This window comes from Prionailurus viverrinus, chromosome B3 (genome assembly GCF_022837055.1).
Source record: "Prionailurus viverrinus isolate Anna chromosome B3, UM_Priviv_1.0, whole genome shotgun sequence".
Classification (NCBI taxonomy): Eukaryota; Metazoa; Chordata; class Mammalia; order Carnivora; family Felidae; genus Prionailurus; species Prionailurus viverrinus.
In genome coordinates this window covers 35,057,516-35,084,680 of record NC_062566.1, presented here as the reverse complement: position 1 = coordinate 35,084,680, position 27,165 = coordinate 35,057,516, and the positions used below count along the sequence as shown (strand labels likewise).

The window sequence follows — 27,165 nt, the reverse complement described above, 5'->3', positions numbered from 1 at the left end:
AAGAAAATAACTTCATCAAAGGGGTGCCTGGGTAGCTCAGTGGGTTAAGCCTCAGACTTCGGCTCAGGTCATGAACTCACAGTCTGTGAGTTCGAGTACCCGTGTTGGGCTCTGTGCTGACAGCTCAGAGCCTGAAGCCTGCTTCGGATTCTGTGTCTCCCTCTCTCTCTCTCTCTCTCTTTGCACTTCCCCCGCTCACCCTCTGTCTCTGTCTCTCAAAAATAAATCAACATTAAAAAATTAAATAAAAAAAAACTTCATCTAAAATATCCTCAAAAAGAATAAAATACTTAGGAATAATTTTAACTGAAGAAGTACAAGCGTAGATCACTATTTAAGTAAAATAAACATCTAAATAAATGGAAAGATATCCCATATCCATGATTGGAAAACTTTAAGATTATAAAGATGGCAATATATCCCAAATTAATCTAGAGATTCAAAGACTGCCTATCATATCTGCCTTTTTTCCAGATATAGATGAGCTGATCTTAATAGTATTGATATGGAATTTCAAAGCAATTTTGAAAAAAAGCAACATTGGAGGACTCACGTTTTCAAATTTCAATAGCACAAAGCTACATTAATCAAGCCAGTATGGTGCTGGCAAACAAACAGATTTACAGGCCACTGGAATTGAATTGAGAGCCCAGAAATAAGCCTATACATTTATGGTCAATTGAATTTCAACAAAGGTGCTAAGGTGCTAATCAACAAGGGTGCTAAGACCATTCCATGAGGAAAAGAATAGCTTTCCATAAGAAATGGTAGGACAACTGGATTCCACGTGTAAGAGAATTAATTTGGACTCCTATCTCACACCACATACAAAAGTTAACTCAAAATGAATCAAAGATCTAAATGTAAGAGCTAAAACTATAAAACTCATATATAAGGGGCGCCTGGGTGGCGCAGTCGGTTAAGCATCCGACTTCAGCCAGGTCACGATCTCGCGGTCCGGGAGTTCGAGCCCCGCGTCAGGCTCTGGGCTGATGGCTCAGAACCTGGAGCCAGCTTCCGATTCTGTGTCTCCCTCTCTCTCTGCCCCTCCCCCGTTCATGCTCTGTCTCTCTCTGTCCAAAAATAAATAAAAACGTTGAAATGAAAAAAAAAAACCTCATATATAAGAGACAAAACTGTGTGATCCTAGATTAAGCAACAGTATTTTAGATACGACATCGGAAGCACAAGGAATCAAAGGAAAAAAAAAAGCACAACTGTACTTTATCAAAACTTAACTGTGTGCATCAAAGAATGTCTATTAGTTTCCTAGGGCTGCTTTAACAAATTACCACAAATTTAGGGACTGAAAACAACAGAAATTTATTATCTCACAGTTCTGGAGGACAGAAACCCAAAATTAAGATTTCAGCAGGGGAGTGCTGGGCAAGATGGCGGCTTAGGAGGACGCTGGGCTCACCGCACGTCCTGCTGATCACTTAGATTCCATCTACATCTGCCTAAATAACCCAGAAAACCGCCAGAGGATTAGCAGAACGGAGTCGCCGGAGCCAAACGCAGACGAGAGGCCCACGGAAGAGGGTAGGAAGGGCGGCGAGGCGGTGCGCGCTCCACGGACTGGCGGGAGGGAGCCGGGGCGGAGGGGCGGCTCGCCGGCCAAGCACAGCCACCGAGTCTGGCTTGCAAAAGCGGAGGGGCCTGACGGACTGTGTTCCCACAACAAGCGCGACTTAGCGTCTGGGAGGTCATAAGTTAACAGCTCTGCTCGGAAAGCGGGAAGGCTGGAGGACAAAGGGAGGGAGAGCTGCTGAGCCCCCTGACAACAGAGCTCAGTTTGGTGGGGAACAAAGGCGCTCGCCAGCGCCATCTCCCCCGCCCATCCCCCAGCCGAAATCCCAAAGAGAACCTGTTCCTGCCGGGGAACTTGCTCGCTCCGCGCAAACACCCAACTCTGCGCTTCGGCGGAGCCAAACCTCCGGCAGCGGATCTGACTCCCTCCCGCTGCCACAGGGCCCCTCCTGAAGTGGATCACCTAAGGAGAAGCGATCTAAGCCTGCCCCTCCTGCCCCCGAGCACCTTGCCTACCCACCCCAGCTAATACGCCAGATCCCCAGCATCACAAGCCTGGCACGGTGCAAGTAGCCCAGACGAGCCACACCACCCCACAGTGAATCCCGCCCCTAGGAGAGGGGAAGAGAAGGCACACACCAGTCTGACCGTGGCCCCAGCGGTGGGCTGGGGACAGACATCAGGTCTGACTGCGGCCCCGCCCACCAACTCCAGTTATACACTACAGCACAGGGGAAGTGCCCTGCAGGTCCGCACCACTCCAGGGACTATCCAAAATGACCAAGCGGAAGAACTCCCCTCAGAAGAATCTCCAGGAAATAACAACAGCTAATGAGCTGATCAAAAAGGATTTAAATAATATAACAGAAAGTGAATTTAGAATAATAGTCATAAAATTAATCGCTGGGCTTGAAAACAGTATACAGGACAGCAGAGAATCTCTTGCTACAGAGATCAAGGGACTAAGGAACAGTCACGAGGAGCTGAAAAACGCTTTAAACGAAATGCATAACAAAATGGAAACCACCACAGCTCGGCTTGAAGAGGCAGAGGAGAGAATAGGTGAACTAGAAGATAAAGTTATGGAAAAAGAGGAAGCTGAGAAAAAGAGAGATAAAAAAATCCAGGAGTATGAGGGGAAAATTAGAGAATTAAGTGATACACTAAAAAGAAATAATATACGCATAATTGGTATCCCAGAGGAGGAAGAGAGAGGGAAAGGTGCTGAAGGGGTACTTGAAGAAATAATAGCTGAGAACTTCCCTGAACTGGGGAAGGAAAAAGGCATTGAAATCCAAGAGGCACAGAGAACTCCCTTCAGACGTAACTTGAATCGATCTTCTGCACGACATATCATAGTGAAACTGGCAAAATACAAGGATAAAGAGAAAATTCTGAAAGCAGCAAGGGGTAAACGTGCCCTCACATATAAAGGGAGACCTATAAGACTCGTGACTGATCTCTCTTTTGAAACTTGGCAGGCCAGAAAGAATTGGCACGAGATTTTCAGGGTGCTAGACAGAAAAAATATGCAGCCGAGAATCCTTTATCCAGCAAGTCTGTCATTTAGAATAGAAGGAGAGATAAAGGTCTTCCCAAACAAACAAAAACTGAAGGAATTTGTCACCACTAAACCAGCCCTACAAGAGATCCTAAGGGGGACCCTGTGAGACAAAGTCCCAGAGACATCACTACAAGCATAAAACATACAGACATCACAATGACTCTAAACCCGTATCTTTCTATAATAACACTGAATGTAAATGGATTAAATGCGCCAACCAAAAGACATAGGGTATCAGAATGGATAAAAAAACAAGACCCATCTATTTGCTGTCTACAAGAGACTCATTTTAGACCTGAGGACACCTTTAGATTGAGAGTGAGGGGATGGAGAACTATTTATCATGCGACTGGAAGCCAAAAGAAAGCTGGAGTAGCCATACTTATATCAGACAAACTAGACTTTAAATTAAAGGCTGTAACAAGAGATGAAGAAGGACATTATATAATAGTTACAGGGTCTATCCATCAGGAAGAGCTAACAATTATAAATGTCTATGCACCGAATACCGGAGCCCCCAAATATATAAAACAATTACTCATAAACATAAGCAACCTTATTGATAAGAATGTGGTAATTGCAGGGGACTTTAATACACCACTTACAGAAATGGATAGATCATCTAGACACACGGTCAATAAAGAAACAAGGGCCCTGAATGAGACATTGGATCAGATGGACTTGACAGATATATTTAGAACTCTGCATCCCAAAGCAACAGAATATACTTTCTTCTCGAGTGCACATGGAACATTCTCCAAGATAGATCATATACTGGGTCACAAAACAGCCCTTCATAAGTTTACAAGAATTGAAATTATACCATGCTTACTTTCAGACCACAATGCTATGAAGCTTGAAATCAACCACAGAAAAAAGTCTGGAAAACCTCCAAAAGCATGGAGGTTAAAGAACACCCTACTAACGAATGAGTGGGTCAACCAGGCAATTAGAGAAGAAATTAAAAAATATATGGAAACAAACGAAAATGAAAATACAACAATCCAAACGCTTTGGGACGCAGCAAAGGCAGTCCTGAGAGGAAAATACATTGCAATCCAGGCCTATCTCAAGAAACAAGAAAAATCCCAAATACAAAATCTAACAGCACACCTAAAGGAACTAGAAGCAGAACAGCAAAGGCAGCCTAAGCCCAGCAGAAGAAGAGAAATAATAAAGATCAGGGCAGAAATAAACAATATAGAAACTAAAAAAACTGTAGAGCAGATCAACGAAACCAAGAGTTGGTTTTTTGAAAAAATAAACAAAATTGACAAACCTCTAGCCAGGCTTCTCAAAAAGAAAAGGGAGATGACCCAAATAGATAAAATCATGAATGAAAATGGAATTATTACAACCAATCCCTCAGAGATACAAACAATTATCAGGGAATACTATGAAAAATTATATGCCAACAAACTGGACAACCTGGAAGAAATGGACAAATTCCTGAACAACCACACTCTTCCAAAACTCAATCAGGAGGAAATAGAAAGCTTGAACAGACCCATAACCAGCGAAGAAATTGAATCGGTTATCAAAAATCTCCCAACAAATAAGAGTCCAGGACCAGATGGCTTCCCAGGGGAGTTCTACCAGACGTTTAAAGCAGAGATAATACCTATCCTTCTCAAGCTATTCCAAGAAATAGAAAGGGAAGGAAAACTTCCAGACTCATTCTATGAAACCAGTATTACTTTGATTCCTAAACCAGACAGAGACCCAGTAAAAAAAGAGAACTACAGGCCAATATCCCTGATGAATATGGATGCAAAAATTCTCAATAAGGTACTAGCAAATCGAATTCAACGGCATATAAAAAGAATTATTCACCATGATCAAGTGGGATTCATTCCTGGGATGCAGGGCTGGTTCAACATTCGCAAATCAATCAATGTGATACATCACATTAACAAAAAAAAAGAGAAGAACCATGTGATCCTGTCAATCGATGCAGAAAAGGCCTTCGACAAAATCCAGCACCCTTTCTTAATAAAAACCCTTGAGAAAGTCGGGATAGAAGGAACATACTTAAAGATCATAAAAGCCATTTATGAAAAGCCCACAGCTAACATCATCCTCAACGGGGAAAAACTGAGAGCTTTTTCCCTGAGATCAGGAACACGACAAGGATGCCCACTCTCACCGCTGCTGTTTAACATAGTGCTGGAAGTTCTAGCATCAGCAATCAGACAACAAAAGGAAATCAAAGGCATCAAAATTGGCAAAGATGAAGTCAAGCTTTCGCTTTTTGCAGATGACATGATATTATACATGGAAAATCCGATAGACTCCACCAAAAGTCTGCTAGAACTGATACAGGAATTCAGCAAAGTTGCAGGATACAAAATCAATGTACAGAAATCAGTTGCATTCTTATACACTAACAATGAAGCAACAGAAAGACAAATAAAGAAACTGATCCCATTCACAATTGCACCAAGAAGCATGAAATACCTAGGAATAAATCTAACCAAAGATGTAAAGGATCTGTATGCTGAAAATTATAGAAAGCTTATGAAGGAAATTGAAGAAGATTTAAAGAAATGGAAAGACATTCCCTGCTCATGGATTGGAAAAATAAATATTGTCAAAATGTCAATACTACCCAAAGCTATCTACACATTCAATGCAATCCCAATCAAAATTGCACCAACATTCTTCTCGAAACTAGAACAAGCAATCCTAAAATTCATATGGAACCACAAAAGGCCCCGAATAGCCAAAGGAATTTTGAAGAAGAAGACCAAAGCAGGAGGCATCACAATCCCAGACTTTAGCCTCTACTACAAAGCTGTCATCATCAAGACAGCATGGTATTGGCACCAAAACAGACACATAGACCAATGGAATAGAATAGAAACCCCAGAACTAGACCCACAAACGTATGGCCAACTCATCTTTGACAAAGCAGGAAAGAACATCCAATGGAAAAAAGACAGCCTCTTTAACAAATGGTGCTGGGAGAACTGGACAGCAACATGCAGAAGGTTGAAACTAGACCACTTTCTCACACCATTCACAAAAATAAACTCAAAATGGATAAAGGACCTAAATGTGAGACAGGAAACCATCAAAACCTTAGAGGAGAAAGCAGGAAAAGACCTCTCTGACCTCAGCCGTAGCAATCTCTTACTCGACACATCCCCAAAGGCAAGGGAATTAAAAGCAAAAGTGAATTACTGGGACCTTATGAAGATAAAAAGCTTCTGCACAGCCAAGGAAACAACCAACAAAACTAAAAGGCAACCAACGGAATGGGAAAAGATATTCGCAAATGACATATCGGACAAAGGGCTAGTATCCAAAATCTATAAAGAGCTCACCAAACTCCACACCCGAAAAACAAATAACCCAGTGAAGAAATGGGCAGAAAACATGAATAGACACTTCTCTAAAGAAGACATCCGGATGGCCAACAGGCACATGAAAAGATGTTCAGCGTCGCTCCTTATCAGGGAAATACAAATCAAAACCACACTCAGGTATCACCTCACGCCAGTCAGAGTGGCCAAAATGAACAAATCCAGAGACTATAGATGCTGGAGAGGATGTGGAGAAACGGGAACCCTCTTGCACTGTTGGTGGGAATGCAAATTGGTGCAGCCGCTCTGGAAAGCAGTGTGGAGGTTCCTCAGAAAATTAAAAATAGACCTACCCTATGACCCAGCAATAGCACTGCTAGGAATTTATCCAAGGGATACAGGAACGCTGATGCATAGGGCCACGTGTACCCCAATGTTCATAGCAGCACTCTCAACAATAGCCAAATTATGGAAAGAGCCTAAATGTCCATCAACTGATGAATGGATAAAGAAATTGTGGTTTATATACACAATGGAATATTACGTGGCAATGAGAAAAAATGAAATATGGCCTTTCGTAGCAACGTGGATGGAACTGGAGAGTGTGATGCTAAGTGAAATAAGCCATACAGAGAAAGACAGATACCATATGGTTTCACTCTTATGTGGATCCTGAGAAACTGAACAGGAACCCATGGGGGAGGGGAAGGAAAAAAAAAAAAAGAGGTTAGAATGGGAGAGAGCCAAAGCATAAGAGACTTAAAAACTGAGAACAAACTGAGGGTTGATGGGGGGTGGGAGGGAGGAGAGGGTGGGTGATGGGTATTGAGGAGGGCACCTTTTGGGATGAGCACTGGGTGTTGTATGGAAACCAATTTGTCAATAAATTTCATAAAAAAAAAAAAAAAAAAAAAAAAAGATTTCAGCAGGGTCAGGCTGCCTCCAAAGGCTCTAGGGGAGAATACTTCCTTGCCTCTCCCAGCTTCTGGTGGCTCCAGGGTTCCCTGGCTCGTGGCAACATAATTCTAATCTTTTTCTATGTCTTCAGATGGTCTTTACCCTTTGTGTCTGTCTCAAATTTCCCTCTCCTTTGTCATATAAGAATATCAGTTACTGTATTTAGGGCCCACCCTATACCCAGGATTATCTCATCTTGAGATCTTTAATTACATCTGGAAAGACCCTATTACTAACCAAGGTCACATTCACAGACACCTTTAGGATTTGGACATATCGTTTTGGTGGTGACTATTCAAACAATACAACACTATCAAGAAAATAAACCACAAAAACCTCCAAACAACCTGCATTAAAAAATGGGCTAGGAATTTGAATAGACGTTTCTGCAAAAATACACAAATAACCAATAAGCACATGAAAAGATGCTCAATATCACTAATCGTTAGAGAAATGCAAATCAAAACCACAATGAGATACCACTTCATACTCATTAAGATGACTACTATAAAAAGCCAGAAAATAATAAGTATTGGTGAAGATGTGGAGAAATTGGGACTCTCATACACTATTAGTGGGAATGTAAAATGGCGTAGTAGCTATGGAAAATATTATAGCAATCTCTCAAAAACAAAACAAGAGTTATATGATCCAGCAATTCCATTTCTCAGTACATACCTAAAAGAACTAAAAAAGGAACATGAAAGCATATTTGTACACCCATGTTCATAGCAGCATTAGTTACAATGGTGAAAAGGTGGAAGCAACCCAAGTGACTATTAATGATGAATGGGTAAATAACATGTGGGGTGTGTGTGTGTGTGTGGTGTGTGTACGTACATACATACACAATGGAATATTATTCATCTTTAAAAAGGATATTCTGATACAGACTACAACATGGATAAACTTTAAGTTCATTATGCTAAGTAAAATAGGTCAGGTACAAACACGGTGTGATTCTATTTATATGAGACACCTAGAGTAATTATACTCCCAGGAACAGAAGGTAGAATGGTGGTTGCCAGTGGCTAGGTGGAAAGGTAATGGGAAGTTATTATTTCATTTGTACTGAGTTACGGTTTTGCAAGATGAAAAGGTTTTATGGATGGATGATGGTGATGGATATACAACAATGTGAATGTACTTAATACCACTTACGTGCACTAATGTACACTTAAAAATGGTTAAAACGGTAAATTTTATATTACACGTATTTCAGTGCAATTTTTTTTGTAATGAAAATGTAAGAACTTCAGATTAAGGTAAATGATGAATAGAAGAAAAAGGAAGTCTCAAAAATGTCTTATCTTCCATAAAGGAGAGACCAAAGCTATTGTGTTTAAAAATACAGATCTAAATTAATGATTATAGTACTAAACTCTTGCCAAAGATAATGATGACTGATCGCATACTAATTAATGACTACTGCAATTCAAGAAAAAAAGCAAAAAGGCAACTCACAAAATGGGAGAAAATGTTTGTAAATCAAATATCTGATAAGTACCTTGTATCCAGAATATATAAAAAAACCTCTTACAACTCAAAATTAGAAAGACCCAATTTAAAATGGGCAAACACCCTGCACAGAGATTTCTTCAAAGAAGATATACAGATGGCCAATAAAGACATGAAAAACTGCTCAACATCACTGATCATTAGGGAAATGCAAATCAAATGACTGAGATACCTCTTCACACTCACTAGGATGGCTATAACCAAAATGACAGATAATAGCAAGTGTTAGGATGTAGGAAATTAGAAGCCTCATACGTTACTTGTGGGAATGTAAAATGGTGCGGCTGCTATGGAAAAGCAATTTAATACTTCCTTAAAAGTTTAGACAGTTAGGGGGCGCCTGGGTGGCTCAGTTGGTTAAGTGACTGACTTCAGCTCAGGTCAAAAAAAAATTATACAAATTTTAGACAGTTACCACATGACCCAGCAATTCTACTCCTAGATATATACACCCAAGAGAACTGAAAACATAAGTCTACAAAAAATCTCATATGTGGTAAAAGCAGAATTAGTCATAAATGCCCAAAAGCTGAAATGACACAGATATCCATAAGCTGATAAATAAAATGTGGTACAGCCATGAAATTAAACATTATTCAGCCACACAAATATTGTTATCTGCTACGATGTGAATGAATCCAGAAAATACTGTGCTGAGTGAAAGAAACCAGTCACAAAGACCCACATATTGTACGATTCCACTGATACGAAACGTCCAGGATAGGCAAATCTATAGAGACTCAAAATAGATGAATAGTTGCCCAGGTCTGCAGGTGAGCAGCTAGGTGGATGGGGAGTAACTGCTGATCGGTTTCTGTTTGGGATGACAAAATATTCCAAAATTAGATTGGGATGATAGCTGTACAGCTCTGTAAATATACTAAAACCCAGTGAATTCTATACTTGAATGAGTGAATATGGTATGTGAATTATATCTCAATAAAGCTGGTAAAAAAAAATTTTTAAATGGAAAAGCACATTCTGTGCTAACACTAATTAGAAGAAAGCTAGAGTGGTTATATTACTATTAAATTTCAGAGTAAAACATGTTGCTAGAAACAGAGAGTGTCATCTTGTAACAATAAATGAGCCAATTAATCAGGAAGACATAACCATCCTATCCACTTATGTACCTAACAACATAGCTTCGACATATATAAAGCAACAACTAATAAAGCTGCAAGGAGAAATAGTTAAACCTACAATCATGAAATGGAAATTTCAACATTCTCTCTCAATAACTGATCAAACAAACAGAAAATCAGTAAGGACATAGGAGACGTGAGCAACACAATAAATTGATCCAAGTCGTTTATAAATTCAGTAATAGCAGAACACATATTTTTCTCAAGTAAACACAGAACGTTCACCAAGATAGATCATATTTGAGTCGTTAAGACAAGACTCAAAAACTGGAAAAGATTCAAGTCATACAAATTATGTTCTCTGAATACCAGAGAATTAGATTAGAAAGCAAATCTCTGGAGAATACACAAATACTTGGAAACTAAATAGTACACACCTCAATAACTCATGGGGTAAAGGGAAAATAGGAAGTATTTTGAACTAAATGAAAATGGCAACACAACATATCAAAATATATGGGATGCAGCTAAGATGGCACTTACAGGGAAATGTGTAACACTAAATGCCTATTTAGTGAAAAAAAGAAAGGTCTCAAACTAGTAACATCAGCCACAACCTTATGAAACTAGAAGACAAATGAAATTCAAAGTAAGCAGAAATAAAGGAAATAATGAAGATCAGGGGATAAAACAATGAAACAGAAAATAGAAAATGACAGAAAAATTAATGAAACCAAACTGATAAACCCTTAGATTAGAAAAAAAAAAAGAGAGAGAAGACACAAATTACACAGAATATCAAGAATGAGAGAGGAACATCACCACAGATTCTGCAGACATTAAAAAGATAAGGGAATATTATGAAACTTATGTCAAAACATTCAGTAACACAGGTGAAATAGAAACATTCCTTAAAAAACACAAACAACCAAAGTTCAGTCAAAAAGAAATAGATAACTTGAATAGCACTACATCTAATAAAGAAATTGAATTTGCAGTTAAAAACTTTTCCACACAGAAAACTTCAGGTCCAGATGGCTTTACTGGTAAATTCTACCAAACAAATTTTTCTAGCAAATTAAAAAGGAGGAAATGACTTCCAACTTATTCTTGGCCAGCATAACACCATTACCAAAATCATATATAGAAATTACAAGAAAATGGGCACCTAGGTGGCTCAGGTTAAGTGTATGACTCTTGATTTCAGCCCCACGTCAGGCTTACGTTGTGCTGAGTGTGGAGCCTACTTGGGATTCTCTCCCACTCTCTCTCTCTCGCTGCCCCTCCCCACATGTACTGTCTCTCTCTCTCTCAAAATAAATAAATACACACTTAAAAAATTTACAAGGGGGGACACCTGGATGGCTCAGTCAGTTAAGCATCCAACTTTGGCTCAGGTCATGATCTCACAGCTTCTGAGTTCAAGCCCCGCATCAGGCTCTGTGCTGACAGCTCAGAACCTGGAGCTTGCTTTGGATTCTGTGTTTCCCTCTCTCTCTGCCTCTGCCCTACTCACACTCTGTCTCTCTCTTTCAAAAATAAAGATTAAAAAAATTTTTTTAATTACAAGGAAATAACCTTACAGACCAGTATCCCTCATGAACATATAAAACAATCTCAAGAAAATTATAGCAAATTAAATCAACAATACTTAAAAAGGATAATAAATCATAACCAAGTGATTATTGATTTAACATTCAATAATCAAATGATGCTTTACCATATTAACAAATAAAAAAGAAAGCCTTATGATCTTTTCAACAAACACAGAATAAAACACTTAACAAAATTCAGTAACTGTTGCTGATAAAAATTCTAAGCAACCCAGAAATATAAGAGTACTTCTCCAGCTACCAAAGGGCAGTTATGAAAAACCTACAGCTAATAGGCTTACTGACAAAGGACCGAATGACTCCTCCCCTAAGATTAGGAACACAAGAACATCTGCTTTCACCATTTCTATTCAACTTGGCACTGGAGGAGTTAGCCAGTACAATAAGCCAAGAAAAAGAAACCGAAAGAAATCATATTGGGAAGCAAGAAGTAAAACTGCCAGTGTCTGCAGGCAATATGACTGTTTATACAGAAAAATCCAGTGGAAGCTACAAAAAAACGAATGGAACCAATAAAAGGGTTTAAGCAAGGTTACAAGACAAGATCAATACACAAAATCAATTGTATTTCTAAATATTATCAATGAACAACCAGAAACTGAAATTAGAAAATACCATTTACAGTAGAATAAAAAAATCTCTGAAATATTTAAGAGATAAAACTTATCAAAGACTGTACATGACTGGTACCATAGTTGCCTGGGGACAGATGGGTAGGAAGATTACCGAAGGGTACAAGGAAACTTTTGGGGGTAATGACTGAGGTAATGGTTTCACAGGTACATACATATGCCCAAATCTATCAATTGTATATTTAATAGTTGCAGTTTATTACGTGTCAATTACACCTCAATAAAGCTTTAAAAAATGAAATCGTGTAAGTACCAGATGAAAACATGAGTGAATTCTTTTATAATTTGGGTGTGGAAAAAACTGTTCTAACTGTGAGAGAAGACACAAATTCTAGAAGCAATAAAATCCCAAAGAAAGAAAAGACTGATATATAAAAATCTTTCACATGACCAACACACACACACACACACACACACACACACCACCCACCCCAGCCCACCCTACCATAAAGAGAGTAAAATTACAAATGACAACTTGGGGAAAATATTTGCCAACTGTATCACAGGCAAAAGGTTAATATCCTCTTTAAGTAGGTTAAAGACTTCTAGGGGCGTCTGGGTGGCGCAGTCGGTTAAGCGTCCGACTTCAGCCAGGTCACGATCTCGCGGTCCGGGAGTTCGAGCCCCGCGTCAGGCTCTGGGCTGATGGCTCAGAGCCTGGAGCCAGTTTCCGATTCTGTGTCTCCCTCTCTCTCTGCCCCTCCCCCGTTCATGCTCTGTCTCTCTCTGTCCCAAAAATAAATAAACGTTGAAAAAAAAAATTTAAAAAAGACCTCTAAGAATGAAGAAAAAGACCTATCACCCCACAAAAAAATGGGTTAGAAATATAATAAACAATTTACAGAGAAAGAAATGCAAGTAGCCTTAAACTGTATAAAAAGATGATCAATTTTGCCTGTAACAGAAATGCAAATTAAACTATACTGGGACACTATTCCCATCTAGCAGACTGGCAAAAATCCAAATGTACAACCATATATTTATTGTGTTGGAGAACTACGGGAAAACAGGCACACTTACAAATCTTGCTAGTGGGAATTCGAACGGCACAGTTCCAATGGAGGGAAATTTGGTACTATCTAGAAAATTTACAAAAGAATAGACCTTTTGGTCCAGTGATTTTATTTCTAAGAATCTAGCTTAAAGACATACTGGCAAAATTATAAAGAGGTGTATGCCCAAGCCATTCCACTGTGATACTATTTATAATAGAACTAGAAATAACTGAAATGTCCACCAATAGGGAACTGGTTGACTATGATTAGTCTGCACAACACAACCCACATAAAAAGAAATAAAAATGATGTATGTATCCCTGTGGAGTGATCTGAAGGATACATTGTTACTTGAAAATTGCAAGGTGGAAAAATGTATACTGGATGTTACTATTTCTCTAAGGGGGGGGGGGCTATGAATGTCTATATACTCACATTGTTTAAAAGGGAGAAGCTATTTAGAAACAAAACCGTTATCTAGAAGGAGAGGGAGGGCAACAGATTAGAGGAGACAGGGAGCTTCTCTGAATACATTGTTCTGTGGATTTGAATTTGGAATCCTGTAACTATTTTATACAACAAAATTCAATTAAAAATTAAAGGAATTCCTGGGTCAACTGAGTGGCTTAGTAGATTAAGCGTCCAACTTTGGCTCAGGTCATGATTTCATAGTTTGTGGATTCAAGTCCTGCGTTGGGCTCTGTGCTGACAGCTCAGAGCTTACAGCCTGCTTCAGATTCTGTATCTCCGTCTCTCTTTGCCCCTCCCCCACTTGAGTTTTCTCTCTCTCTCTCTCTCTCTCTCTCTCTCTCTCAAAAATAAAGATTAAAAAATTTTTAAAAAGGAATTCCTAACACTTGAAAACAAAATGAAGCAAATGCACCTAACTGGATAGAAGTGGTAACATAACCACACAGAGAAGAACAATTCCAAGTTACTGTTATAAGTAATCATAGTGTTGATTCCTTTGTTATCTTGAAACTTGTGTGTGTAATATGGAGTAAAGCAAATGAGTAATATGTTATTTAAATTGTTATTTAGCATCAGAGAAAGGAGATTCATATGTAAGATAAATGAGGTTAAAGAAAAATTCTGTATATAAAATTTCAATTAGTTACATCAGTCTGACATTATGGTTTATCTGACTTGATTTGGATACATATTGATACCTACATTTCAAACACGCACACACACACACACATACACATAGAATGTATATATTCCCTAGTTTGTTCAATAAAAAACCTAGAAACGATGACAAACCCAATAATAATGCGCATTCCTAGTACCCACATCGTGGTCTCTTAATACCAATTTCCTCTAAAGGAACTAGAGCTCCTTGCAGAAATGATGGACTCCAAGCACGCAATAGGCAATGTGTAAGGTGGAAAATCTTCATTATAGCAGCAAGTATCATGCCAAAAGGATTTGACACGTCAAGTTGAAGGGGCTGTCACCAGCCAAAAATAAGACAATTCATGCAGTAAGAATAATAACTGTCAGTGGATCAAAAAACATCAAATAGGTTTACTCTACAAGTTTATGAGGATGGATACACACACACACACACACACACACACACACACACACACACACACCAAAAAAAAACATTCCTCTGAAAAACATAGGTGATCACCTATGAAGGACTACAGGAAACAAATTATTTGAAAAATGATAAATAAGGGGAAAGAATCAAAATTTATTCTGCCTTTCCATTGTTTCTTGAGTTTCTGAATAGCAATTTCTTTTTATAGAAGTATTTCAGTTAATAAATGAAGAAGGAATGATAAAATACCACCATTTTTTAACTCCTCATAAATTAATGGATTTTGGCAATGATCCAAAGGGTGCTATCATCACAAGAAGAGAAATAAAGTTCTATATGCCTCCTGATGGACGTATCTTTTATCTAAGAAGTATTATTTTTTTCTAAATTGTGGTAAAATATATATAACATAAAACTTGCCATCTTAGCTATTTTGAGTGTTTAGTTCAGTAGTGTTAAGTATACTCACATTGCTGTATAACCCATTTCTGAATTTTTCATTTTGCAACACTGAAATTCTATACCCATTAAACAACAAGTCCCCATTCTTCCCTTCCCCCAGCCCCTGGCAACCACCTTCTACTTTCTGTCTCTATGAATTAGACTGCTTTAGGTACCTCATATAAGTGGAATCATATAGTATTTGTCCTTTTGTGACTGGCTTATTTCACTTATTATAACGTCTTCATGGTTCATCGATGCTGTAGCATGTCAGAATTTCCTTCTTTTTTAAGGCTGAATAATATTCCATTGTATGTATATACATTTTGTTTATCCATCCATCTGTCCATGGACACTTGGGTTGTTTCCACCTTTTGGCTATTGTGAATAATGCTGCTATGAACATGGGTGTACAAATATCTTTTCGAGACCCTGCTTTCAAAAAAAAGCAAACCTGGGTCTGATCAAGTTTCTAGATCTAACTACCTATTCATATTTACAGAAAATACGGGGGCCAAACAGCACCACAGATAAGCAATCAGCAAAACCTTCTTTCTTCAATGGATAAAGTTCAATGAGGAAAAAAAGGATAGAGGGAAAACCAATAGATTAAAAGAGACCTATTAATAAATTATAACATGTGAACCTTATTTAGATCTTGATTTGAACAAATCAAGTGTAAAAAAAGAGAAATTTTATTTAAATATCAGGGAAATTTGAACACTAGTTGAATATTTCATATGAAAAAAAGATCAGCAGTTTTTAAAGTTATGATAATGATGCTGTGGTAATTTCTAAAGAATTTGTATCTTTTAGACACACACTGACTTATTTACAAGTGAAACAACATATCTGGCTCTGCTTCAAAATGACCCAAGAAGTGGGGGTAGGGATTGCAAGGGGAGACTGGTAGGGCTGCAATAAAATGTAAATGGCCAAGATTTGATAATTCTTGATAATTACATACAATTTTACTAGTTTGAAATTTTCCACAATAAAAGTTTAAACTAAAAGTTTGATTTATTAATTTGCAAACTGTTTCATTAGAAAACTACCATTATTTTGGTTCTTAAAAAAAGGAATTTTTCTGTTTTAAAGAAAAGTCATGAAGTCTATGTAAAAAACAACAGTGATATATTTGCAGTCAAAATGATTAGTTATCATAGAAATTATTTTTTTTAATTCCTAAGAATAATATCACATTTAGCTCATTTAACCCAAAATGCTATTTAATAAGGAAATATTCAATGTAAAATAATAAATGAGAACCAAAAGGGCAAACGATCACACCCAAACTGTCATCTTGTTCTTGGGATGTTTTCAACTATTTGCTTTTTGTCTAAAGATAAAATATTGAGGAAAACAAACAAACAAAAAAAAAACCCCTAACAACCCCTAAGCTTTTGATTCTACATAAATTGTATTATACTATTTAGACATAAAAACTGAACTTACTGTCCTTACATTAGCACTGTTACTAAGCAGTAAAACTAAAGATTCAATTTAAAAATTTAAACAAAAGCTTTCTGGAACTATATATCTGCCTTTATATGAATAGAAAGGCAGAAACATATATCTGCCTTTATATGAATAACTCCTCCCCTCAAATGTGAGAACTATGTAACTAACAAGTTTATAGAAGGGGAAGGTGGTTTAACAGGGAGAAAGTAGTTTTAAAACCTGAATTGTAACATCCCTTAGTTTCAGATGTTGAGAATTAAATGGAATTTAACAGTCATACATTCAAAAATATAAACATGTTTTCATTCTTTTTGATTCACATCTACTTCAAATATAAAACCCACTTGAATTTCTGCCTCTTAATAAAGGCATCTGAAAATGTACACCAAATCACAGGAATAGCAATGTTTAATCCTACCTGAAAAAGATCCAAAAGAGGCTTCCAAGAGAGCATTAAGACTGCTGCTCTGTTGATGGTTTTGGGAATTTCAGAATAAAACAGTGTATTTTCTCTGTTCTCACCAGACATAGCTATAAGAGAAAAATAATCATTTAAAAATCATTTCCAGAAAAAGCAGTCTACTGCAATCGTAGTAGTAAGTACATAAAGCCTTCTACATAATGCGAAGTTTTGCACTCTCTGGGAAGGTTAACAGGTAGGAGATGCACATGCCATTTGCCACGGGAATTTTCTTCAGTAAAACCCAGGCTTCACAGAAGAATGCTCAAGTTTCATTTCAATATTCAGATCCTGGACCCTCTCAAAACAAACGTGAAAGTGTGTAAGACGATGTAAGGACAAATATCTTTTTAGTTTTTTGAAAACTATTAAGTCCTCTTACAAGTTGGCAATAGATTCATGAAACGCAAAAGCATGGAGCTTTGTGGAAACTTCAGGTTACTAAGTTTCTTCTTCTCCTGAATCATTTAAAATTCCTATTTAGGGGCGCCTGTGTGGCTCACCTAGTTGAGCATCCAACTCTTGATTTCAGCTCAGGTCATGATCTCACGGTTTGTGAGATCAAGCCCCACGGAGGGCTCAGTGCTGGCAGTGCAGAGCCTGCTTGGTATTCTCTCTCTCCCTCTCTGCCCCTCTTGCTTGTACTCTCTCTCAAAGTAAATAAATAAACTTAAAAAAATAAAAATACTTATTGGGACGCCTGGGTGGCTCAGGTGGTTAGGCGTCCGACTTCAGCTCAGGTCATGATCTCACGGTCCATGAGTTCAAGCCCTACGTCTGGCTCTGTGCTGACAGCTCAGAGCCTAGAGCTGCTTTGGATTCTGTGTCTGTCTCTCTCTCTGCCCCTTCTCTCGCTCACGCTCTGTCTCTCTCTCTCAAAAATAAATAAAACATTAAAAAACTAAAAAAATAAAAATAAAAATACTTATTAAAAAAAATTAGGGGCCAGGGGTTGCCTGGATGGTTCAGTCGGTTAATTTAAGTTTCCGATTTCAGCTCAGGTCATGATCTCACGGTTCGTGGGTTTGAGCCCCATGTTGGGCTCTGTGCTCACAGCATGGAACCTGGAGCCTGAATCCTTCTTTGGGTTCTGTGTCTCCCTCTCTCCCTGCCTTTTCGCCGCTAATGCTCTGAATAAAATTTTTTTTTTCATGTTGATTTTTGAGAGAGAGAGAGAGAGAGAGAGAGAGAGAGAGAGTGCATGCACAAAGAGCCATGAGATCATGACCTGAACCGAAGTCGGACACTTAATTAACCAACTGAGCCACCCAGGTGCCCCTAAAAAATACTTATTTAGAAGTATACATAGATCTAACTGAATACTAGTTTTTCCTGTTATAAATATCCTATAACCATAATCAGTAATACATTTACATTACTGAAATGTAATACATTTCAGATCTAAGTATACTCATTAAAACAAAACAAAAATCTGCTATTTGATTTGCTAAAAATCTCTTTGTTCTTTACTGGGGAAGGATGAAGTAAAGAGGTCTATACTAAGTAGAAGTCAGGTCTATTCTGTGAAACCATGCAGTAACTGAATGGGAATATCACAGCAGTGTGGAATGAGCCACATACAAAAGAGAAGTAATAGAAACACATTATGATTATGAAGATGTGAACCAAAGAAAATTCAAAGTAAAACAAATCCCTTCTACCATAAAATGTGCTAGAATGGTATCATTTCCAAAAAATCTAGGGGAGAGTGAAGGAAAAAGAAAATAAAGCACAACAGGAAGACCAAGGAACTCCCTCTCGGCTAGAACAGATCCTCAGCCTAGTGTTTTTTTTTTCTTTTTAATTTTTTTTTTTAATGTTTATTTATGAGAGACAGAGCATGAGCATGAGCAGGGGAGGGACAAAGAGAGGAGACACAGAACTTGAGGCAGGCTTCAGGCTCTGAGCTGTCAGCACAGAGCCCAACACCAGGCTCGAACCGACAAGCAGAGCCGTGAGATCACGACCTGAGCCAAAGTAGGACACTTAACCGACCAAGCGATCCAGACGCCCCCTTAGCCTAGTGTTTGTGATAATGGCAGAGGAGGTAGTCTATGGAAGGGCATGGTAACTTCCATGCTAACCCCTGCAAAGGCTGGGGATGAGCCCCCAAGTATCCATGTCTTCCTTTATTTATTTTCCTAAACTGTTCTTAAGCTTTCTTAATTTGTACTGCCTTTTGGAATAAAAAGATATCAACTGACATTCACTTTAGAACTTGACTCTGTCTTAAATGTATTCTGTAATTCTAGAGTTACTTTGTTAAAGAATTATCAGAATGGCAGTCACCTATCTATACCATTCATAATTTTATAAAATGTGATCATATCCTCCTTAAGCCTTCTCCTTCTAAGAGTCTTCAGCCCTGGGGCGCCTGGGTGGCTCAGCCGGTTAAGTGTCCGACTTTGGCTCAGGTCATGATCTCGTGGTCTCTGAGTTCAAGCCCTGCATCAGGCTCTGTGCTGACAGCTCAGAGCCGGGAGCCTGCTTCAGGTTTATGTTTCCTTCTCTCTCTGCCCCTCCCCCACTCATGCTGTCTCTCTCTCAAAAATAAACATTAAAAAAAAAAAAAAAGATTTGAGTCTTCAGCCCTCAAATAGGAAAAACTTGGTTCTCATCTATTTTCAAATGAGAACCATTCTCCGTAATCATTTCAGCTGAACCTCTTGAAACTGTGCCTTGTTCCATGTCTTCCCTGGCTTCATATGTGACCAATAAAAACTTCCAAGGCATTCTAGGCACACACACACCAGTTCCATATAAGCACAAAACAAACTTTTCCCATTGTTTCTCTCCTGATGACACACTAGAACACACTTATGGGTGTTCAAAGTATATTAAAACTTTTAGAACAATGGATTTATACAAAAAAATATTTTAAGTTCAGATGAATATAAAAGACTTGAACAAATGAAAAGGCATACAACTTTCTTGAAGAGCTCAAAATGCTGAAGACTGTCAATTTTTCCTAACTTCACCTATAAATGTAACATCAATCCTAAAGGAGTTTAAACAGCATTAGGAAAAAAAAGCTATCTAGGCTATTTTTAAGTGTTCATAGAAAAACAAGCAAACAAAAATAGCCAAAACAAATATGAAAGAGAGTGATGAAAGGTGACTAGTGCTACCAAATAGGAAAACATATAGAGCTATCATAACAATAATAGTAATACTATGCTGCACTCAATCTGAGGGAGCAATGGAACAAAACAGAAAGTCCAAAATATATACAGATATTAAATGACATAATCCTGGAGTTGGGAGAGCCTAATTTTTTCTTTTTATGTTTATTTATTTTTGAAAGAGAGAGAGAGCGCGCACACAAGTGGGGAAGGGCAGAGAGAGAGAGAGAGACACAGAACCCGAAGCAGGCTCCAAGCTTTGAGCTGTCAGCACACAGCCTGACATGGGGCTTGAACCCACAAACTGTGAGATCATGACCTGAGCCGAAGTTGGACACTTAACTGACTGAGCCACGCAGGCGCCCCAGGGAGAGCCTTTCTAGATACGATGCCAAAGCCTACAGAGAATACAAATTTAACTATCAAAAAAAAAAAAAATCACAAATTTCTATGTGGCAAAAGGCACCAAAGACAAAAGACAAATTAAACCTCAGAGGAAAACACTATAATGGTTTAATTCCTTCATTATACAAAAAAATGTTTTAATAAGAAACACCCACAGTCCAACAAAAAACAGACAAATGTTATAAATAAATCAGTCACAGAAAAGGGTATATAAAGGTCTCTTAAATATGTAAAAAGATGCTCAACCTCACTTATAATTGGAATTAAAACTATAATGAGATACAGGGATATAAGGTACAGAGTGGTGACTATAATTCATAATACTGTATTGCATATTTTAAAGTTGGTAGGAGAACAGATCTTAAAAGTAGGTAAGTGGGGCACCTGGGTGGCTCACTTGGTTAAGTGTCTGACTTTTGGTTTGGGCTCAGTTCATGATCTCAGCTTCATGAGTTTGAGCTCTGCTTGGGATTCTCTCTCTCCCTCTCTGCCCCTCCCTTACTGGTACTCTGTCTCTCTCAAAATAAATAAATAAACTTAAAAAAAAAGTTATCATAAAAAAAAAATCATTGAAAAAATTTTTTGTTAACTATGTAAGGTGAAACATATCTAGTTAAAATCTAGACATTATAAAATATCTAGATCATTTATTTTGGTGATCCTTTTATATTGTATATAAATATCCAATCTTTATGTCATATACCTGAAACTAATATATATGTCAATTATACTTCAACTTAAAAAAAATAGTAATTTATAAAACTAACTACAATGAGATGGCTGTTCACTAATCAGACTAGAAAAGATAAAAAAGTCTGATTACCCACTACTGGTACAGGTGTGTAGAAACAGATACTCTGAGACAATGCTGATAGGAATATAAACCCTCGATGGAAGGGTAATTTGACAATATCAACCAAAATTCAGAATACATACAACTCTTGTCCCAACATTCCCACTCTCTGGAATCAGTCCTATACATAATAAAATTCACAAATGTACAAATTGATCTAACACAGAAAATATTCATCGCATCATCTTTTCTAACAGTATAATAGAAAAACCTAAATGCCCATTATTAGGGGCATGGTTAAGTAAATATGGCACAATTATATAATGGAATACTCTGGAGTTGTTAAAAAAAATGCATCTATAATTACTGATGTGCACTAATCCACTGAATAGCTCTAAAAATATATGCATGTATATGAATGAAATAACCTTGAAGGAGAGGAATAAATTTATTTTTAAAAGGTTAACAAACAAAAAAGTAAGTCAGTGGCATAAATATTTAATTTAGATGGATCTTAAATCTGGAGTGAACAGGCTCAGAAAAAAAGACACCAAATCCAGTCTTGGTTTAAAAAAAATGAAAGTAGCCACTGATGAGAGTGGTTTTACTGTTTGTGTTCCTAATCTGACCATTCCCAAGGAAAGGCATTTTGAACTAGCTTTAGGAAGAAGTAATTTCTGGCATCTTTAACTTTGATTCTGAAAGGCAGGCCACAATCAACTCATGGTTTCGTACCTGCAAGTGAAAATAATGGGACAAACCGAAATTACAACAGCACCAAAACTGAAGTTCTTCCAACCATTTTTTCCCTTGAATGGAACATTACTGATTCATTTATTTGTTCACCAATTGTATCTAGCTTGTAAGTTTGAATCAAGAAAGAATTTCCCCTAGAAACTATGACTTCATACTCACCAAGGTAATAGATCCTGTCTGAATGAGGCCCATCTGGATCATTCCTCTTCACAAACATAAAATCATGTGGTGCCTTAGCCATCATATAGCCATGATATTTTCTGGTATCAGCAAGTAGCTTTTTAAGCTGACTCCAGGAATATCGCTCAACATAAAATGGCTCCAATTTAGGACGATCCTGTGATTCAATATTCTCCTCACACTCTGCAGTTTCAAAGATCTCAACACCCAGCTGTTCTGTTTCCATTGCTGCTGCCATGTTGCATTTTCCTAGAAAAATAAGGCACATGAAGTTAGTTGTTCACAGGCCTGCCTTCTTTTATATTAATCGGTATGACAGTCTGATAGTGCTCCCCCCCCCCCCCCCCGGAAAAAAGGCAAGAAAAAGATGGTCTTCAGCACATTTGCAATGAAAGCTAGTAAAAGTAATAGCTCCCTCTTCTCGGTTCAGTTTAAAAATGAGATTTTTTTAAAAAATTGAGGTCATGTCTATTTCACTATGTCTATAAATCGCTTTAGGACCTTTTATAAAAGGCTGTCCTTACATATCTCTTGCCAAAATTCCTTTTTTCTTTCCCACACTGGAAGGAAACAGGCCATATGCCAGTTGGCTGCTATGTTCCATCCAAGAGCATGTCAATAGTGAAGCTAAATGTGCTAAGGGAGCTAAGTGTTTTTGCACTTAAAAAAGTAACACATTTGATAAACATGAACTTCTTCAGTTAACAGAAATAACTGTGACCAATTAGAACAGTGATAAAATTGCTGTCAACAATGTACTTGTAATAATACAATGTAATGTAATAGGGCACTTACCCATGAAAATATAAATACTGTATCCTTTTCAATAGAACTCCAAACAACAAAAGACTTAACTGGCTGGTACATTTTTCTTTGTCTTCTGCTCTTGCCTAGACATCACTATCTTACCATCACTTTTGGTGACTATAAGGAATTTATGTAACTATGATTATAGATTATACAACTTTTACTCTCAGAGAGGAAAAAGATACTATTTTCAAGCGGCTTTAATTAGTTGAAATAGTTTATGCAAAAAGCATTTAACTTTTGTACTATCGATATTTGAAGTGGGAACCCAATTTACCAGTTCAACCCCAAAACAATATTAACATTTCATCTACAAATGGTGTTTCTTTTCATTTTACAAATTCAGAAGAGGATGTATTTTCCTTTATTTCAACACTTAAATGTAACACAAGCAAAGTTATCAGAGAAAATATCAAGAAGTGTTATCATAAGCCATTGTGTCATGTTCTGCCACGCATTATTCATGAAACTACCAAAAAGAAGCAACATAAAAATTCTGGAGCAACCTGCTTTTTTTGATTTGGGAGATAAATAGATTGCATTTATGTAACGGATTTCACGTAACTATTAACTACTTCTAGGGCAACAATCAGTATATGATTGTATATTTAATATGATGTCTTTTTTAAAGCTCAGCTTCCCAGGTTAACAAGAGTTCGTGGTAACTACCAACCACAGAGAAAAAGTAATTAATTAGAAGGTGTGGGTTGTGAATTACTACACTAGGCAAGCTTTACGGCAGAACAGTGTGTGGCCAGAACAGTGTGTCTTTTTTCATGCTACAGCGAAACATATTACCATTTTCAATGTAACAGTAGCACAAGTGGACAAAAAACCCACTCAAGAGTTTTATCAAGTATCCAACTTGTAATGTTACTAGGACAGGACATTTACTTCCAATGACCAAAATCCAAACAGTTCGGTAGAGAAAAGTCATTTAGCTCAACTGCTACTTAGCACACTGATAGTAAGGAGCAGTTTATGACAGTGGTGACTGCCCACCTAAAAGCTAATGGGAGGCCTACTTTCTATCAAATACGTAAGTGAATCTAGTTCGACTCCTAACAGAGCGAAGGACAAGTGAGAGAAGCTACACAAACCGTGCTCATTTTTTTCAACCCCCCATTTGTTAAATTTGGAACTTCACCTTCAAACCACTGCTCACAAGAATAAGGCTAGGGAACAGAAGAGGGAAGTTCAGCGGGCAGACTTCCCAAGGCTTAGTGCCCAGCTTCCTGAGTCACCGTTAACTTGACATCTCTCCTATGTAAAAGTTGTGTTAGCGCGCACTTATTAATAGCAAATTACCTGCTATTCCTAAGTTGTACTAGGTCTCTGGACTATTTCTGTCTCTGTCTACACACACACAAACTTCACAGTTCAAATGACATTCTACTACTCCATGTGCTTATAGTAAATGTACATCCTGCATTTTCCAGGATACAGCTAATACTATACAATTTTAGTAATATACACAAGTGTGTAACTAAATGACTTAAGTTCCAGGTTTCCATAACATCTTATATTCATATACATTCCTAAGATTCTAACTTCAAAAATTAGAAGAGAGAGTCAGCATACATTTTTAGCACAGTGCATATATTTCACTGCCCCCCTACCTCTTCACTTAAGGACTTCCCTCATGCCTACCTGATTGTATTTTCATCTGCTCAGATCTCTTCCACATTCAAAGAGATCTTTTTCAAGTGACTCAACTTCAAGCATAGATCCCTCTGCTCATCTTGCTCTCTTCTCACAGGAGTCTTTCCTTTTCTCACCATCCAATCCTGCTCACCAGGATAATGAGATAAGATACAAGGCTGTTGTTGATCATTATTAAAACGGAGCATATGTGGCCAAAAAGATTAAATCTCAAATCTCAAATAGTACTTAAAACGGATACAGAAATAACCTTCTTGGTGTAATATATAATGCCTGAATTATTTTCTATCTACATTTTAGATCATTATAATTACAATTTTTTAAAAATCTCAGAAGTGTACAGCCTAATTTACTCAAAAGGATAGCCAAACACAGTCTAAATCCTGACATGTATATATACATTAAAAGGCTAATTATGGAAGACCTTCAAAAAGTAAAAAAGGCATACAAATGTGAGGTTACTCAGTGGCTACTGCAAATCCTCAAAAATGACAGATGATTAATAAAATTTATTTCTCTGTGCTTGTTCCTGTTCCTGCTTTTACATTATAATACATACTGAGCTGGGTGGAGACAGACTCCGTAGAATTACCAGTAAAAATTCTAAAACAGGCCATTTTCATGGAAAGGGAACTAACTTGCATTTAATAATTTTTTTCGTAAGATGAAGAATGCGCTATCCGTTTAAAGTGCACTCCACTTTTGCTCTTTTCCTTTCCACCGATGGTCTGAAAACAATTGAATTAGGTAACTTTGCCCTAAAAGGAAGCATTAAGCTTGTTGAAATTTTGGCTTAGTAAAAGGAAAAAGAAAGGAGGAGCTGTGATTACACTTGTTACTTTGTTATCAGTTTTAATTCTGGGCTCACCAAGTAGGTGAAGGGGAGATGCGGTGAGAAAAGGTCAGTGGCAATGGAGGGAAAAGGGTGAAGCTATGCTAGCATAAGAACGATGGACTAAGATGTCAAGACATGTTCCCATGTACTAAGCCCCTCACTCGGATAAGAGCATGTTGGGTTAGAGAACGGCTTCAGGACTCCTGAATTTGGACCCACTAAAACGTCATTCTTAATTTTCAATCCAAGAGTCAACCAGTCGTCCAGTTGAACACCGCACGCGTCACTTAAGCCTAGCCATTTCACTTTTCTGGGTCCAGAGCTAGTGGAGAGGTTGATTATCACAGACTGGGCAAAGATCTTGAAAGGTGTGAATGGGGAAGAGGAGGATAGGTGTAGCAGAGAATGTTGAGGAGAATGCGGGGTGGGGGAGGGGAGGGAATGCCAAGTCTTAGAAGTCTTAAGACAAAAGCGTGTGAGGGGGAGAGGTGGGGGAGCGGGAAAGGAACGTATATATCCTGCCCCGGGTGGGTGAAAGAGAATGAGCGGGGGGCCAGTGAAGCAGGGAGGGAATCGACCTAGAGTGGGACAGGAAAAAGGAAGGAACACCGGCTGGGAAACCAGAAAAATCTCAGTCCGAATCCGATCCGCCACAGTCGAACTTTAGGCAGATCCCTTCGCCTCTGCGAGCTTCTGTTTCCTCATCCGTAAGCCCGGGCATCACCCGGCTCCCAACCCCAGCGAGGCTCAATTAGGATAACGGACGTGGAAGCCGGGAGGCCAGCACCCAGCGCTCAGGGGGCGCCCAGTGAACGTTGGTGGACTCGGCATCTCAGAGCCTCGGCTTCCTCTTCCGGCAAGCGGGGCCCCGCCACCGGCTCTGATCCGCGCAGGGCGGCGCGCCGGATAAACCGCACGGCGGGCTAACCGGGAGAGCGCGTCGGGCGGTTCCTCCGTAAGGCGGAGCGGGCCCGCCGGGCTGGGGCCCAGGCCTCGCGGGCGAAGGGGAAGGAGAGGGGGCGGATACTGCACCTTCCCCCCCGGCCCCGCCCGGAGCGTCCCGACGCGTGCTACTGAGCGGGCCTGCGCCGCTTCATGCCGCGCCGCCTCCACTCCCGACCCGGCTGCAGCGGCTTCCTCGGCGACGGCGCCGGTGGCAACCCAGGCGGCGAACGCGGCACTTAAAGGCGGCAGCGGCAGCGGCGGCGGCGGCGCTGGCGCCTCGGAACTTCCGGTTCGTCGCGACCCGCCCTCCGACCAGCGAAGGCTCGGCGGGGCCAAGAAGGGCGCCGCTCCCTGCTGGGTGGGGTCCCTTGCCACAGTGCAGTCTAGTGGCCGGAGGAACGAACGCGGCGCGGAACGGACACCGCTGCGGTGGGGGACAGAGATGAAATCCAGAAACGGGTGGCGACTTGCTTGAAGTCGCAGGACGCATTGTGGCGCGTGTCTGCTCTGCTCATCCATCTTTTTTTTTTTTTTTTTTTTCATTCAACAAGTA

General features: G+C 38.9%; 1 protein-coding gene across 5 annotated transcripts in view; it reads right to left on the bottom strand.

The window, feature by feature from the left end:
• DPP8 (dipeptidyl peptidase 8) overlaps positions 1 to 26,868 on the bottom strand; it is a 72,948-nt gene extending 46,080 nt beyond the window's left edge. For 3 of the 5 annotated variants that reach the window (XR_007152918.1, XR_007152919.1, XM_047862339.1), the window contains exons 1-3: positions 24,821 to 26,868; positions 22,343 to 22,612; positions 17,066 to 17,178 (exon numbers count right to left, since the gene is read on the bottom strand). Coding sequence is in view for 3 of the 5 variants with exons in the window: in XM_047862339.1 (XP_047718295.1) it covers positions 17,066 to 17,178; positions 22,343 to 22,612; positions 24,821 to 24,857 (420 nt within the window). In the remaining 2 variants the exon portion in view is untranslated. The remainder of the gene's footprint in view (positions 1 to 17,065; positions 17,179 to 22,342; positions 22,613 to 24,820) is intronic. The other 2 variants (XM_047862338.1, XM_047862337.1) reach the window with 2 other exon arrangements.
• Positions 26,869 to 27,165: the final 297 nt, after the last annotated feature.